Source organism: Gymnodraco acuticeps, unplaced genomic scaffold (assembly GCF_902827175.1).
Source record: "Gymnodraco acuticeps unplaced genomic scaffold, fGymAcu1.1, whole genome shotgun sequence".
Classification (NCBI taxonomy): Eukaryota; Metazoa; Chordata; class Actinopteri; order Perciformes; family Bathydraconidae; genus Gymnodraco; species Gymnodraco acuticeps.
This window is the reverse complement of record NW_022991091.1, coordinates 894,618-911,426: the sequence shown is the minus strand read 5'-3', so window position 1 is coordinate 911,426 and position 16,809 is coordinate 894,618. Positions and strand designations below refer to the sequence as shown.

At 40.9% G+C, this 16,809-nt stretch overlaps 1 protein-coding gene across 12 annotated transcripts in view; it reads right to left on the bottom strand.

Moving 5' to 3' along the window:
• epha3 (eph receptor A3) overlaps positions 1–16,809 on the bottom strand; it is a 102,692-nt gene that overhangs the window by 9,713 nt on the left and 76,170 nt on the right. For all 12 annotated transcript variants that reach the window (XM_034236886.1, XM_034236889.1, XM_034236896.1 and 9 more), the window contains 4 exons: positions 13,725–13,786; positions 11,378–11,587; positions 8,250–8,399; positions 7,826–8,019 (listed from right to left, as the gene is read on the bottom strand). In XM_034236886.1, the coding sequence (XP_034092777.1) occupies positions 7,826–8,019; positions 8,250–8,399; positions 11,378–11,587; positions 13,725–13,786 (616 nt within the window). The remainder of the gene's footprint in view (positions 1–7,825; positions 8,020–8,249; positions 8,400–11,377; positions 11,588–13,724; positions 13,787–16,809) is intronic.

The window sequence follows — 16,809 nt, the reverse complement described above, 5'->3', positions numbered from 1 at the left end:
TCAGAGACTGCACCGACCCCCCCACTTTCAAAACACTGACCAAAACACACCTCTTCAGACTGGCTTTTAATTTGAGAATTATGCTGTGTTGCTGTTTTAATATTTATTTATTTTTTATTTCTATTCTTTATTCTATTTTATTATGTTTTATCAAACCCCTGTAAAGCGTCTTTGAGCACCTGGAAAAGTGCTTTGAAATAAAATGTATTATTATTATTATTATTATTATTATTATTCAATCGTGACCTTGTAAATAAACTTAGGAGAATACCAGGAAGTCAACCTGCGTCTGACTGATTTGGAGTGGCAAAGATGTTTGGAGCCACTGTGTGTGAGACTGCATTTTCTTATGCATCAAGGGACATTCAAATTCAACCTTATGTATGTATATTTATATATTTAAAACAATTCAAATGTATCACTTCCTTTACACTTTTGTGAATATAATTGTAAATGACTCAAAAGCGATGTGGTTGGGATAATCTTCTTATTTACTAACGTAACGAATAGATATTAAGTTAGTGTTGGAAGTTGGCATGGCAACACATGCTCTCAGTTGAAACTCAACATGTATGTATGCTGTAATTGTGAATGATATGTCCTTCAGATTAGTGGTGATACTTAATTGGTTGTTTCTCCCTCAGAGATGATGAGTGATTTGTTGCACAAACTATACATGCCCTTTGACTATCTCATGTTGACACGATATATTGTGTGATTTAAATAATAAAAGAATAGAAAACCATAACACTACCATCAAGCAAGATAGACAACAACACCATACTATGTAGAGAGAAGATGATGACAACTAAAGCAGACAGGAAAAAGGTGAAAAATACATTTGTGGCAGATGAGTGGGTGTTGTTACAATGATTGAGTCTTCTCCTGCCAGATCAGAGGCCTGTCAAAATGCTAAGGGGCCCCCAGGACCCCCTGGAGACACCGGTTTGTAGAAAAAAGATGGGAATCCACTCCCGGAAGGTGGGGGTGGTTTGTGTGTGGGGAAAAGCGGGAAGTGAATCTCAGTAGACTGTAGAAAATCTTTTTTATGAGTGAAAGGAACAACAAATGCTAATAGCTACTTTTTTAAAAGGAACTAATTGTGATGCTTGTGACTGATTGTACGCTAATACACGTTTGTTGATTTTTTTCAGGAAAGAAGGGTGTCCAAAATGTGTTAAGATAAGAACTTTTAGGCTGACAAGATAAGAATGTTAAGCTGTTTTGCAGGATTATTGATCCTTTCCTCTCCTCTCCTTTCCTGTACCACTTTTCTTCTATTTCTCCTCTGATCTCATCCTCAGCTTCCCCCCCCCCTCTCCTGTCTCTGCAGAGAGATAAACTGCAAATGAACTTGTTTCCTCTCCCTTATCATTTTCTTTGTTTCCTTTGTTGTTCCATTTTCAGCAACATCTCACGGCTGCTCAAGAGACAATATGATTGGAGAGGAAACAGAGAGATGCTAGGAAGGGGAAAATAGAAAGAAAAGAGAGCATCTGTCTGACGGCAGAGGGGGGTTTGAAACCCCTCCTGGACTTAACAACATATCATATTGTGGAAAACACCAGCTCGAACAGAAGGAAATATAAATACACCAGAGAGAAAATGAAGTCTACCCCCATTGTCGTTTTCATTTCCATTTCCTCTATTCTGCTTATCTTTCATTCCTTTGACCTCTAAATAACAGGACTGCGTAGTATCTTGTTTTTAGAGCCCTCCCGGGAGCAGAAAGGTGGATGAGGAGAAGAGCTTCAACAGATACATGTGGGCAGCGCAGGGGGGGAGGAATTCACCTCTCGCTGTGTTACTAGGACAATTCCCAGGGTGCATTGTGGAGAGGTTAGACTGATGTACTGTTAGGCCTAATATTAGCCCTTTGAATATACATTTTGATATGTGGCCACTTGTTATCCTCTGCCTCTGTAGGATGTGATGGATGTGTTGTAGTTTTAATCAATACTACTCAGGTGGTGAAGAAAGCTATTAACCTAAATTGATTCAAGTGTGACATTTTGATTTGATTCCAGTCAAGCATGCATGGCTCTTACTCTGAACTCTTCATTTATTTAACTCGCCAGTGTTTCAGAGTAAAACATTTGTTTAAACTCAAACACCTTAAACACCTACCATGCCCATTACCAATCCTGTATCCCCCATCCAGTTTCCTATACACTCAAGTCAATATGTCAATCTACACATTTGGACATTTCTGATTCACTAAACTTCTTGTCCGACTTTCTTTATTTTGTAGTGGTTATTACTGATCTGCATTCCTACGACCCTGGAGTGGTTTATTTTCACCAATAGAAACTTGTTTTCCATTCCCAGTCCCTAACTAACCCTACTGGCCAAGATCCACACCGACATGGATCTCTGCTCGGTTCCATCGGCAGCCCCCGGCCCTAGTTTACTTTCTCCCAAGCCCCTCATCATGGAAGGGCTCAGCTCTTGTTTCAACCCAACCCCAAATCCAGCCCAGCCATCACTACTGAAAAAGAATGAAATATCCTTATTCTCCAGATAGATTTTGGTGGAAAAATAAATACAGTAAGGAGTAATAAAATTGGTTTGATTTGTTGATACAGGTTCACATAGGCTTGTCATTATTGATTTTACTTTGTGAGGCTTAGGGAAAAAAAGGATATTTTGTAAAAAGCCCAAACCATCCACACATGTCGCAGTGCATTTTATATGAATGCTGATTGTAACGTATTCAGAATAAGAAGTAGATGTATTTTAGCATCTTGGTTGCAACAACAGTAATGTTTTGGAAAACGAAGAAACTGTTCTGATGTCTTAGAGACCCAATAAATCCATTTGGACAGAGAGTGGCCCCTAACACTGTCTGGGCTCCTGTTGGCCCATAATTAGTCTCTGACAGCCAACCTTGGCCCGCTGACCTTAGTGTCTCTGCATCCACAGGCAGGGACAGTAAACTCTGCCCAGGTTCCACCCCTGAAGCCTCCAGATGCCTCTCAGGACCCAGGCTTTAGTCTGGGCTCTGAGGAGGAGGGGGGTGCTCCATTAACCAGCCAGGGCAGCCCTGAGACAAACGAGGTGTGTGGAGCTGAGTGCAGCTGCTCCTGCTGCTCCCGCTGCTCCTGCCGCCACCGCGCACACACACACACAACCACACACACACACACACACACACACACACACACACACACACACACACACACACACACACACACACACACACACACACACACACACACACACACACACACACACACACACACACACACACACACACACACACACACACACACACACACACACACACACACACACACACACACACACACACACACACACACACACACACACGTTTATACACACCCAGGTCTCATAAATCAACGCAGCAGCCTCTGTCGGCCAGCCTCGCCCGGTGTTAAAAGCCAATCAGGGAAATTACATGCAAACTCCAAGGGACCTATTTTCACTTTCTTAAGAAATCATTAGTCAATGTTATGAGCTTTGACGTCTCCATAATACCACGGCCGTCTGCCTCAGACCCAGCGCTTGTGCTCAGAATTGACAACTGAACATGGGCTGCCTTGGTTTCCCTCGGCCCCCTGGGAGAGAATGGTGGCCCCAACAAAGGAGTTATGCACAAGGGAGGGGAAAAGGAGGGGGAAACTTAACTTAACAACAAGGGGAAAAGTAGAGAGGAATTTGACATTAGACTGCATGGAAAAGGGAAAGATGAGTGTGATAAGTTAAGCTAATTCTCATGTAACTCCCTGCAAACACAGGAAGCAGGAAGCCAATGTTTATTTCCCTCTTATGTACTGTCTGGTTCCACAAACAAACAAACAAGGCGTGCACCAAGGGATATTGAAATAGGATTATATGACAACAAATTACTTTTTTTATCAACCAGATGCCCTTTGTCTTTCGGTTGTCCATTACTTTATCATGGTGAATTGTGTTTCATTCATGGAAAATAAAACTGCTATTGCCTTCACAATGGCTTGTGAGCCCAGAGCAAATACTCCATTTCCCTACTATAACCCATAATGCTGTGCATCAAAGGTATATTGGGCACTACTGTTGGACTGCCTGGAGCCAGGGGTCTGTCAGTCCAACACATCCTCACTCCCAGGTCGGCCTATGTTGACGTTATGTCAAGTCCTGTGTCGGCTTTTTCCAACGCAAGGGGGGGGGCCTTAGCGTCCATTTTCAACGCAAGAGGGGGGTCCTTAGCGTCCATTTTCAGCTTTCCGGGATGTCCATATGCTTATACGGATTGTACACCCAGAAGTAAGTATTCCCCTTATTGTCGATTGATTTTACAGTGATATCTGCACTACTCATCGACTAAAAAACACCAGATTATCCTTGTTAATTACACAACATTGATTGGTTTAAATTGTGTGCAATGCTTTTGTATTTTTCCCCTTCGATTCGGAGAAACAAATATTTTTTCGGAGTAAAGGATGGCAGAAGACACTACACTACCCATAATCCCCAGCCAGTGTTGCCAACTCCATAGTAAGGAAAGTAGCTATTGGCTGTCCGGAAAGTCGCCAGAAGTCGCTAAATGACGTCATCGCCTAATTTGCATATCATGTAATGGCGGCTGTAGGAGAGAGCATGGTAGAGGGGAGTACAAAAAACGTTCCCAACCCTTCAAGGATCAAATTCTGGACTTCTCCAGGAAAGCATCATGATGTTTAGCTTGTCACAGAGATGTTTAGCTTGTCACAGAGAGGCACACACACAGTGGACGAGGTGATTGAGTGACTGAGGCTGTGTGAGTTAAAGCAAAGCAAAGGCAGTTATTTATTATAGTGTGAAAGTGAGTGAAGAAACATTTACATTTTACATTTAAATCCCGCTCAAAACCAGGACGGCTTGGCAGTTGGCGCATGCGCAATTCATTTGCAGTCTCGACGCGGGGGAGTGTGGTTGTCTCCTCTCTGCTCTGACTGCAGCAGCAGCTCTGCTGCGGCCAGGCAACTGTCAGTCTGAGCGCCTGTGAGTACTATGGGAGGGAGGCGGGGCTCACGGCAGCACCCGCGGCTCGTTAACTGCAGAACAATACGTGAGTCTCCAAACACCAGAAAAGTCGCTAATAACACCATTATAAATCGTTAGATTAGTCGTTAGTCGCTTTTGACACAAATAAGTAAAGCCGCCAAATTTAACGAGAAAACCGCCAAGTTGGCAACACTGTCCCCAGCTATCGTTTGGACTACACCATGTGCTCTGTTTGACGTCACGTGATCTTCAAAATGTCTCCCTGCAGAAAAAAAAAACATGGCCGAACTTCGTTTTATTCTCGGTGGAAAATGCCTATTTTAAAGTTAGTTTGGCCATTAAAATGCGTTTTGATGTAATTTGATGCGAGAAATATGAGTTGTTATTTCAGATTATGTGTGCAGTGGATGTACATGATCTTTAGTTTGCAAGTTATTACGAAGATTACTTCAGGAAATTGCGTCCATAACGTTTTCATTGTTACCAAGGTGTTTGCTAGGGACGCTGCTATCGATATTATTTCTGTTATGTTGTGTAACTGTTTAATGGTGTTATCTTTATTGCTACCCCCTTCCCCGTCAATGTATAGTGTTGGTCCACAGCGCAAACTTATTAGTTTAACAAAATCCGCATCTAAAGATACGTTATTTTCCCCTGTGCAATTCCAGTCTCACATCTCACAGCACATCGTCATTAACAAATACCGGAAACAGACCGAAAACATTTTTAAAAAATAAAATACTTTATTCCGAGTGTGCTTGCTTTTCTCTTTGAAAGTCATCACATACATACTGTAACGGCATTGTAATACACGGTTCGGCTGCATTAAATATTACATATCTGCCGTAGTTCTGTATTTATAGAGCCCTGATGAGAAGACTTCTAGACAAACATGAGGAACTGAAAACGTGACGTGGATCATAAATATATCAGCCATTAAACAACATCTTACATTTATTTTCACACAATACGTCTCCTTGCAGTATCAACACTAATTCGGCTGACTTTTATATTTGATCCAATTGGTAGATAGGCTGTATTTACACCATAAAGGTGCACAGCTGATATAAAGGGACACCTAGTGGTTAAAGCATGTTATTGAATTTCATTATTTTTATTATTAGATATGAATAGGATCCCTATAAAGTATATTCATTACTCGTTATTCTCTACTAATAGTTAATTAAAGACTGTATATAATGACTATTTTGAACATCCCTTTCAAGATTTCATGATTTTCTAAGGTTTATTGACATATCATATAGACACAACTATGGTGTAGTTATGCATTGAATGAAAAACTTGGGTCGCAGGTTCCTCAATAGTGCATTACAAGACATCTATCAAATGTTGTGCATACCTCCAGCAATGTTAACTATGTTGAAGCACTTATTTTAACTGATATTATACATAATGTATTATACTCTTATAAGATGTATGTAGATATTTCATCTCCGGCCTTGTCAGATATTGAACAATCAATAAATAAATAACACATAATTGTTGAATATAAAACACAGAATTTGTGTGATTATACTAAATGATTTACAAATAAACACCACTGCATATTTAACTGTTACACATGCTGATGTAACGCAAATGTTCCAACTTGGGATCAATAAAGTATATCTTATATTAAGCTGATCGATGGCTATACTGCCATATTTGCAAAATGTGCCTCTGAACCTTAACAAGTGCATGTTTCAGGCTTATCAATTAATGTAATGTAATGTAATGTTATCAATTAACAACAGGGGTCACAAACATAAGACCAGCTGTTAAATAAAGCTCTTCTGACCTTAGCTGGCATGTGTGTATATATATTAATGCTGCCCATTATGGGCACAAGCAATTTTCACCCATTTATTAATTATATGTTTTAAATGTGAGTGTGTCCTACCCCCTAAACCTCCAGGGATGTACACAGTTTAATACTGGCAACTTCTTATTATGGGAAATACGAAAACGTCTTTTAAAACTACAACTCCCAGTAGAGACGTGCCATAGATAGAGAACATGTTGCGAAACAGAATAGCCAGCATGTGTAGTTCTGGGGACGGAGTGGGGGAGGGGGGGGACGCGGTGGTCCCGTTCAAATCCAGTTTTGGACAGTCTGCCGTTCGAGGCTCGGCGTAACCCTCGGAGCACACTCCAATCACAGAGCTTGAGGACTATCACGGGGTTTGTCAAACAGAGCACATGGTGTAGTCCAAACGATAGCTGGGGATTCTGGGTAGTGTAGTGTATTTGTTTCTCCGAATCGAAGGGGAAAAATACAAAAGCATTGCACACAATTTAAACCAATCAATGTTGTGTAATTAACAAGGATAATCTGGTGTTTTTTAGTCGATGAGTAGTGCAGATATCACTGTAAAATCAATCGACAGTAAGGGGAATACTTACTTCCGGGTGTACAATTCTCCGTTATCCAATGAGAATGGACGCTCACATTGCCTTTAAGGGCAGCCGACACAAACGAATGCCGTGCTTCCATGAGCGTCCATAGAAGCATATGGACATCCCGGAAAGCTGAAAATGGACGCTAAGGGCCCCCCCTTGCGTTGAAAATGGACGCTAAGGCCCCCCCCTTGCGTTGGAAAAAGCCGACACAGGACTTGACATAACGTCAACATAGGCCGACCTGGGAGTGAGGATGTGTTGGTCAGTCAGGAACATGAACCAAATCAGGAGAAAGAAGCAGCCAGCAAAACAACCACCACATTCTAAGATCTACCTCCATATATTTTATATTGTATTATTCAAATACCCTTCCATGCAGGAAATAGGTGCTACTGAACAACAAACACAACAAATAAAAGCTGGAATATACTTCTGGTACCTGGATGTGGTGTTGGCAGTGATTTTGAGGCTCCCAGGGTTGCGGATGAGTTTATCCAGGATGCTGACAATCTGTTCAAACTTAGGCCGGTTGTTCCGCTCTTTCTGCCAGCAGTCCAACATCAGCTGGTAGAGGGTGGCCGGGCAGTCCATTGGTGGGGGGAGGCGGTATCCTTCATCTACAGCCTTTATTACCTAGGGTTAGGGAGGAAAATAAAAATGATTCAGAAACAACTTCAAACATCAAACAACATCTAATATGCTCAACTCCCTCTGTGGGACTATGTTCCCTTATTTCCATGTCTGTGCCAAAACAGTTTTCACACAACCTTGAACATACACTTCTCATCTAGATCAGTGGCTGGTACCTTCACTGACTTCCCATCAGTAAACACACAGGAACTTGGCATCATGGCAGTACTCACATCCTGATTGGACATCTCCCAGTATGGTCGTTCCCCGTATGACATCACTTCCCAGAGGACAATGCCATAACTCCAAGCATCACTGGCTGACGTGAACTTCCTGTAGGCAATAGCCTCTGGAGCTGTCCACCGGATGGGGATCTTACCTCCCTGAGAGACAGGACATTAAAAAAAGTTAATTCAGTTAGAAACTTGGCTGATCAGTTTGTTCTGCAAATTTATATTTTGTTATTGGGTTGTCAGACGTGTTATTGTCAGTTTTATGATATACATGTAATGGTATACATATAAAAAAAAGGGCCGCAAGTTAATACTGAATGATGCATACAGGATATTTAATATTTTGTGTAATAGGTTTATGTCACATACAAAGCCCTGACTAAATTAAACTATTTATGAGCTGTTCTGAAACTAAACCCTCAGTGGTTTGGACCAAACATTATGTTCTCAACTGTAAAAGGAATCTGCACTGTAACCTACCAAGAACACTTTACATTTCACAATGATTAATTTACTCTTCCACAATTGCAAGTATAAAAATTCTGACAAAGACACAAGATACACAAATATTTTCCAACGAAATTGGGTTTTAAAGTATTCATATGAAATTAAATTGAACCCCATTGTAACAAAAAATGTAAGGTTCAGCTTTAATCAAAAGAATTGGCATCAGCCTTAGAGAAAGAATGAAATAAAATACATATTAATCAAACCCTAATCTAAAGTTTCCTGCATAACATGGCAGAGTTATGTCTGCTGCATTTGTCATTCTAGCTCAGAAGCTGGACTAATGATGAAAACGGAGCTGGGGAAAAGAGGCCAAAGCAGCCAAAGCTAACAGAGACATTGGCCAAGCAACTGACTAGGTCTAGCCCAGTGCTGTCACACACGCGCCCTCTAGAAAACACACTGATACTGCATGATCAGTAATGAAACTCTGTACAACGATAACACATTGGGAAAACACACAATAACAAATGGTAGCGGAAATGAACACAGGAAAACACACACAGCCTCTACTTCCACATTCCTACTATACACACCTGCTCCCCTAGATAAAGAGCAACATGTTTGAGCACTACATCAACAATGAACGTACATACCTACATGCATAGGAACATAAAACAAAGACTCCAAATGCCAAAGATTCAAGGGCCGGATGGAAATCTGCGTGCATGTGCAGAGCGTTGTCAGTTACTGCATCACTGGAGAGTTTATTATTCTGTCTCATTATTTTAGATTATGTATTTCTGGGAAAAAGGCAAACGGCACATTGACTGTTTATTTGACAAGCAATTCTCAGCCAGAAAATTATACTGTGTTTAAAGGGGCTGCACGCAAGGGCCGAGACCACAGGATCCCATGATGAAAATGACCACACACACACACACACACACACACACACACACACACACACACACACACACACACACACACACACACACACACACACACACACACACACACACACACACACACACACACACCACACACACACACACACACACACACACACACACACACACCACACACACACACACACACACTGATGGATGTCTAAGGTGGGGTGTGCCTGTTGATAATGTTTCATTTCTGACATGAAGTATAAAAGTATAAAAATATCCCCCAACTGTTATCATTCTTACGTCGAAGACGTTTACACTTGTGTCTAAAACAAAGTTGATCTCACTACTGAGGTTTAGGTTCTTAAGGATTCTCTTACACTTTTCCTTGCCCAAGCAATAAACCTTACCTGTTTAGCAAGACATATCCTAAAACCCACTCGTGTTTTCTAGACATCAAAGTAATTATACCCAAACTATTGTTGTTGTAGAGAAGTGCATCATCTATATATTTGAAAGCTGATGTGTTCTGAGAAATAGGTTAAAGCAAAAATAAAATAAAAGGATTTTCAGCATCTCAAACTGCCATTTGTGCATTCATTTGCATTACAACACATCTTCTAAAACAGAGCTATGTTGTCATTGAAAGTAAGAAGAAACTAAGTGCACTTAGTGGTGCAAATCTTAGGGTTGTGGATGGAGCTGTGATGGAGGGAGGCAAAGCTCTGTGGATTTATGTCAATCTCATCACAAAGCTCTGCCTTTATTTATGTGTTCTGTACCCTTGCCAGACAGAGGAAGAGTGTTTGTATCTGTTTGCTGAGATTACCTGAGTATAAAGCGGGTGTGTTTGCGAGAAATGCCATAAATGTGGAACCAATTTCCTCGTGGACGTTCGGGTCGTGGCTAAACCTGTCTCTGCGGTCCTGCCTGGGTCTCGTCTTGCTGCCTCCCTGAAGGCTCCCACAGGATTGTAGTTGACATCCTCGTGGATTCATCTTCTTATTACAGTCACATGCATTTCCTAACATTCGGTCTATATGCTGTAAAATGTATTATCTCTTCAATTTACACACGGCATCTATTGCACGTCTGTCCGTCCTGGGAGAGGGATCCCTCCTCTGTTGCTCTCCCTGAGGTTTCTCCCATGTTTTCCCCTTAAACTGTGGGTTTTCTCTGGAAGTTTTTCCTTGTACGATGTGAGGGTCTAAGGACAGAGGGTGTCGTTTTTCTCATACTGATATTCTGAACAATCTGTGCTGTTGTATTTGCTGTAAAGTGTCTCTACTGCAGGCTATTTTTATTATATGTACAGCACTTTGGCTCGACAAAAAATCGTTTATAAATGTGCTATATAAACAAAACTTGATTTGATTTGATAATAAGAACATTGCTGTTGTGTTTTCTTAAATGTACGTAAAAGACTTGCAAATATTGTCTCTAATAATGTAATGTCTGTTCCCCTGTTTCTAATGTTAATGTATGTCCTTGTTGATTTGTAGACTTAGACTGACAATAAGGTATCATTGTATTGTATCGTATAATCGTTTTGCTGGAGAGGTATATTCATATCATTAGAACTAAAAAGGAAGATATTGTTGCCAGTTTGAGAGAATGTTTGTATTGAGTACCATATATAAGTGTTGCATTCAGGGAGTTGTTGTGACATTGCCTTTTAAGTAGCACATTCCTGGATACAAAAAAAAAGGTGTGTCCCAGAACAGTTGCGAACATATTGTATCACACTGTCATTTCTGTCCTTGGAATTTGTGTGTGCTCGCTCACCCTGGTGGTGTAAGCAGCCTCCGGGTCGTCCTCCAGAACTCGACTCAGGCCGAAGTCTGACACTTTACACACCAGGTTGCTGTTGACCAGGATGTTTCTAGCTGCCAGGTCTCGGTGAACGTAGCCCATGTCTGACAGATACTTCATGCCCGAGGCGATGCCACGCAGCATGCCCACCAGCTGGATCCCCGTAAACTGGGCGTCGTGTTTCTGAAGGAAAGAGAAGTCACACTCGGTGTTAATGATATACATTAAAAGTTATCATCTACATACATATTATATACAGAACACAAAGGGAGCCTGACCTTTCTGATTATTTGCATGAAATGAAACCTTTCTACATAAGTGTCCACAGCACTTTCATTAACCTTTAAAACCACCTTTGACATTCCGTACCTCATCTTCAGCTAAACTGTGAAATACCATAGCCAGACACGCAGTAATGTATGGACATTAGGAACAATAAGTACATAGGATATTTCTTTTTTTTTTCAATCAGTCTGGTTACTGTCCACTTTGGATATGGTGCAATGTTATAATGGCCCATGTGGTGGCAAATTCAAGACCCTTGACCTTGACATTTTGGTTGAATAATAAAAACAAAAACAGTTATTTGTCCAGAACTAAATAATAATTATATTGTAATGCTATTCCTCTCTAACAAATATTTATTGTTGGAGAACAACTGATGATTAAAATGTTTTGTATACTTTAAATACACATTGAATTCGCTTAAAGAGTTAAATTCATAACTATCCATATGGGAACTACAGTATTTAAATGTGTTTGGGTTTTGGTTTTCAGTAAGCCATGTCAGGAAAAGCCTAAAGAATACAAATACATGTTAGATTGGGAAATTGGTTAGATGCAGTTATAAATACTAAAACACTTTTGGTCTGTTTGCATGGGCAATCGGGAGTCTGGTTTATGTTTGCAAACGTTTATATTTAACTCTGTAAATAACAGCAAACACATCTGTCTATCTATCTATCTTCTTCTATCTATCTATCTGTTTTTTACTCAGGGTTTGCACTCAGTGTAGCATGAGAGGGAGTCATTTGTCTACATCTGCATGCATTTCCATTCACTGCTCTACACATGCACTGATTTGCTCTGTGTTTGTGAAAGACCAAGTCATTTGCGAGATGAGTGTAAGATGAGTGTGTTTTCCTTTGAAACCAACTGGGTCCACCTTGCCTCCCTTTTGGTCTGGAGCAATTAGTGGCCAGACCACCTGGCTTAGTCACTTCAAAGCTTTGCAGATTCAGAACACAGACATACAGTGCATGAGCTGTGTGTTTCCATGTCTGTGTGTGAGTGCACATGACACATTTTCTATGATGAAGTGCAGGACTCTGGGAAAATGTCAGGAAACAACAGCTACTCCTCCTTCATGTGTCAGGATACTGTGCAGACACATGTGGAGAAGGGCTAAAACAGGAATCAGTGCACATGCTTTCATGCCAGTGTTGAGGCTTTTGTGCTTTGGCTTTTCTCAGTGAGGCAGGTCAATTCCGCTTTAAGAGACTGGGGCATGGCAAGAATCAAATTCCATCCTGGAAGGAAGAGCAGCGGGGATACAGTTCATACAACCTTGTCATTTGATAAGCCCAGTATGGAAAGTTTTGCTGAAACAGTCAGAACGGCTTAAATCATCCACAAGGCATTTCCAGGAATGTATAGAAAAGCCTGAACGTGTTTGTCTCAAAACTAGTCTGGAACTTTGCTCGTGAACTAATTTGTCGGTTTCTTTTTAGTAAGAGTAGATAGCAACAAACACAATTCATATACTAGTATATTTCCATCAGGTCTTACTTAACTGCTATTTGTCTGACTTTTTTAATGAAGACATTACTGTATCCCATAATTTGGTCGCATGAAACTGAGATGACATTTGTAATGCTTTGTCTTTTAGAGCTAAGAAAGAAAGATTAAATCCATACAGAGAAACAGTCTCAAAGCAAAAGACAACCTTTGAAACGTTTGCAGTTTAGACTCCTAAGCAATTGTATTTCCACTCTGATAATACTCTCTTACCTTACCAACTTTACAGAATTTTTAAACACCAAGTGTCACTGACTGTTTATAATGTGATAAATGCAACCCCTGTAGACATTTGTCATACAACAAATATGAAGGACGAAACATACATACTACCTAATAGTGACCTGGTGTGTGACTATGGTTTGTTCAGGTGCAAGACACTTTTTTACCTTTTTTAAGATGTTCCCCGGTGTCTCTTAATCCTCAGATTGACACCAAGTATGTGGTTCCTCTGTACCACTAAGAGGCATCATGATCCATTCATTCTACACGTGTTTGTGTGTGTTTCCAAGTTAATACTCACTCTCAAGAAATTGTCCAGGGATCCATTCTCCATGTATTCTGTGACAATCATGACGGGTTTACCTGTGACAGAAGAGAGGATTCAATCTTTGGTTACATCATCAGTTGTATCACTAACATAATATAGTGAGAGCAATGACTACTGTTTGCTGTGCAACAGCCAACCACAAATACAAGACACTCATGTAGCCCAACGTTATATTAATTTCAGATTTATTCCCTGAAATTGGAAAATTCTTAGAGAGTCAAAAGGGGGGACTGTAACTTGACTTAAAGCAGACGTTCATGGGCCCTGATAGGGACCAGGTTGAGCTCTTTCCTGTCTGTCAAACACACACACACACACACACACATCAGAAATAATATAATCCCAGTCAGAGTTTTAGGGCCCCAGCAGGTCAGCTGTCAGAGTGTGACATCTTTATTTCTGTGGAAGATCTGGTTGTAAATCCTCCCCGCCTGCTATCATCTGTACCTGATCAGACTACGGTCCAACACGAGTTTATTACAGAGGGGGAAAAAGAGAAAGAAACTCTTAAGGAACCTTTAAATCAGCCATTGTTAAATGCACAGTCGTTGTCAGGACTTGTTTGTGTCCCAGATGGCTTTGTTCTCCCTGCTCCCCTCTTGACTCCCCCTTGCTTCTTCTCCATTTTATTCTGATTAATGCACACTCCCCCCCCCCCCCCCCTCCTCCCCTGGCACCCTTTCATTCCCCGTCTACCTGTTCTCTATCATCCATGCCTCTCTTTCCCCATCCTCATCACCCCATCCTTTCCTTTTACATCTTCCCCTCTTGCATGTATTAAAGCGAACCCTCCCCCCATCTGGCGAGACACAGACTTTTCTTTCCGGCAGTGACACAGGCTGCATGAAGAGGGTGATGGAATCATTTGTTTAAAAGAAACAAATACATTGGTCTCACCGGAAGAAAAATAAATGTTGTATTGAGTCAATAGCTTTAATTAAATCAAAGCCAATCTGGTGTGAATTAAAATTCAAAATGCCCTTATGAGTCAATCAGACAATCAGCAAAAAATGTCCTATTTGGCACAACAAACAGCGGAGAGCAAATGAGCCAAGACAGAGGGTGTGCTTGAGTTAAGTCAGGGTCGGAGAGATTAAATAAATAAACTATGACTTCCAGTTCGTAATCGTCATCATGAATCATAAAATACACCCTAATTTAAACAAACATTGTTGGCTTCTCAATTTCCCCTTAATGTAAGTTTTCCCTCTTATATACGCTTTTGTGCGTTTTCGCCACTTTAGGAAATTCGATTTTACACTCACAACAGCTTGGGTTGTCTAAATATAGTTGCTACACTTTCTCTTACAATTAGAGTAAACAATTTCTCATCATTTAAACACAGTCACAGCTAAACACCCTCCACCCACACCCCCATCCCTAAAAGACCATGATGGATGGCTCCGTTTACCAGCGGACGGCATTCATAGTCTCAGGAACACACACCCCCGGTCCTCCCTCCTGTCCTCCGCCCTCTTCCCTTCCCTCTTTCTCTCTGTCCTCAACATTGGCAGCAAAGATAAAGGCCCCCGAGCCCCCTTTATTCTGTGAAAACAAGTTTGAGTGAATGTTTTTTTGTGTGTGTGTGTGTGTGTGTGTGTGAATGCGCTTGCAAATATGCAGTGTGTGGATCAGCCAAAAGCAGCAAGGTAAATGGGGTGTGAAAGTCTCAGGATTATTAAGAATTAACAGGAGCAGCTTAATAAATCACCCTACGGCAGTGTGTGTGTGTGTGTGTGTGTGTGTGTGTGTGTGTGTGTGTGTGTGTGTGTGTGTGTGAGAGCATATCAAATCGACCTCCTAAAACTATGCCCCGCACTCATGCTGCTCCAGCTCACACACATTTGTTCTGGGTATCCCTCCAAATGCCATGTCCACACACACATGCAAGATACACACACTCACTCACACACACAAACAGAGTACTGAATATTGCGCTTCCTCTTTTAGTCTAAAAGCAGCAAATGAAACCACACTGAACTGTTATTGCAGCACTTTTCACCGGCCGGACCTTAGGAAGAGCGGTGTACTGTAAGATGTATTATGCATTCTCAATGATGAGGGATTGTAAACAGAAAAACCTTCACTTTCATGTACTGTGTTCAAGGCTGAATAACAACAAGGTGGGAACAAAGCTGAAATCATCGGTGAATGTGATTCTTTACAAAACAGTTGTAGGCTATATACTTTTTCCAAAGTACGCTTATTTTCACTGAAAGTTATGTTGTAGCTTCAAGAATGATAATTGTTCTGTTTAATTTCTGTTAGTCGTGATTGAAAACAATGAATCATAAGAATAAAGTACCATTAATTAACCAACACAATATGGTTTGAATGTTTTGCCCGTTGCTGTTGCACATTTCATTTAGATGAATTGGCGACGCTGTTCTTGATTAGAGTAAGTCGTGCTGGTAAGTCACTTTGATCAATTTAAATGACTGCAATTTAAAAAGCATTGAGCAATAACGGCAATGAGATTGCAAAGAAGAAAAAGAAGAAATGAATAAGAGGACCCCAAAATTGTGACGATAAAGTAAGAGAAGTTTTAAATGTAATTCTACTCTTTAGAATAAGCTGGCAGAACTATTTAACAAGCCTGGTGCCGCGGGGAGAGATAGGGGCCCGTTTCAGCGACAAAGTTCAGGCTCATTATTTCCTTTGTTCTGCAGTCATTCCCTTTTAAAGAGGCCTTCTGTGTGCTAATGATAGTCTTATAAAGAGGCCCAGAGGGGAGCGAGTCAGAGATATGGATTTATGGATTTATGCTCGCTTTGGACACAGGCTTTGATCAGAGCACATTGATCTGCAGAGATTTACACCACTGCAACTCAATAAAACTCCTGTGCTCCTTTACAGAAGTATAGACCACTTTAGAGCCATTTGTCATGACAATTGCAAATCTGGAAACGGTAAAAAATGCTAAACCTGTGACAAAATGTGAATGCCAATGTTACTCTGCTCTTTCTTACTCCATCCTTTTATATTTGACACTATTCTGTGCTGTTTTGTGCTTAAACGAACCAATCAAATCACCAATGACATTTTACCAGAATACCTA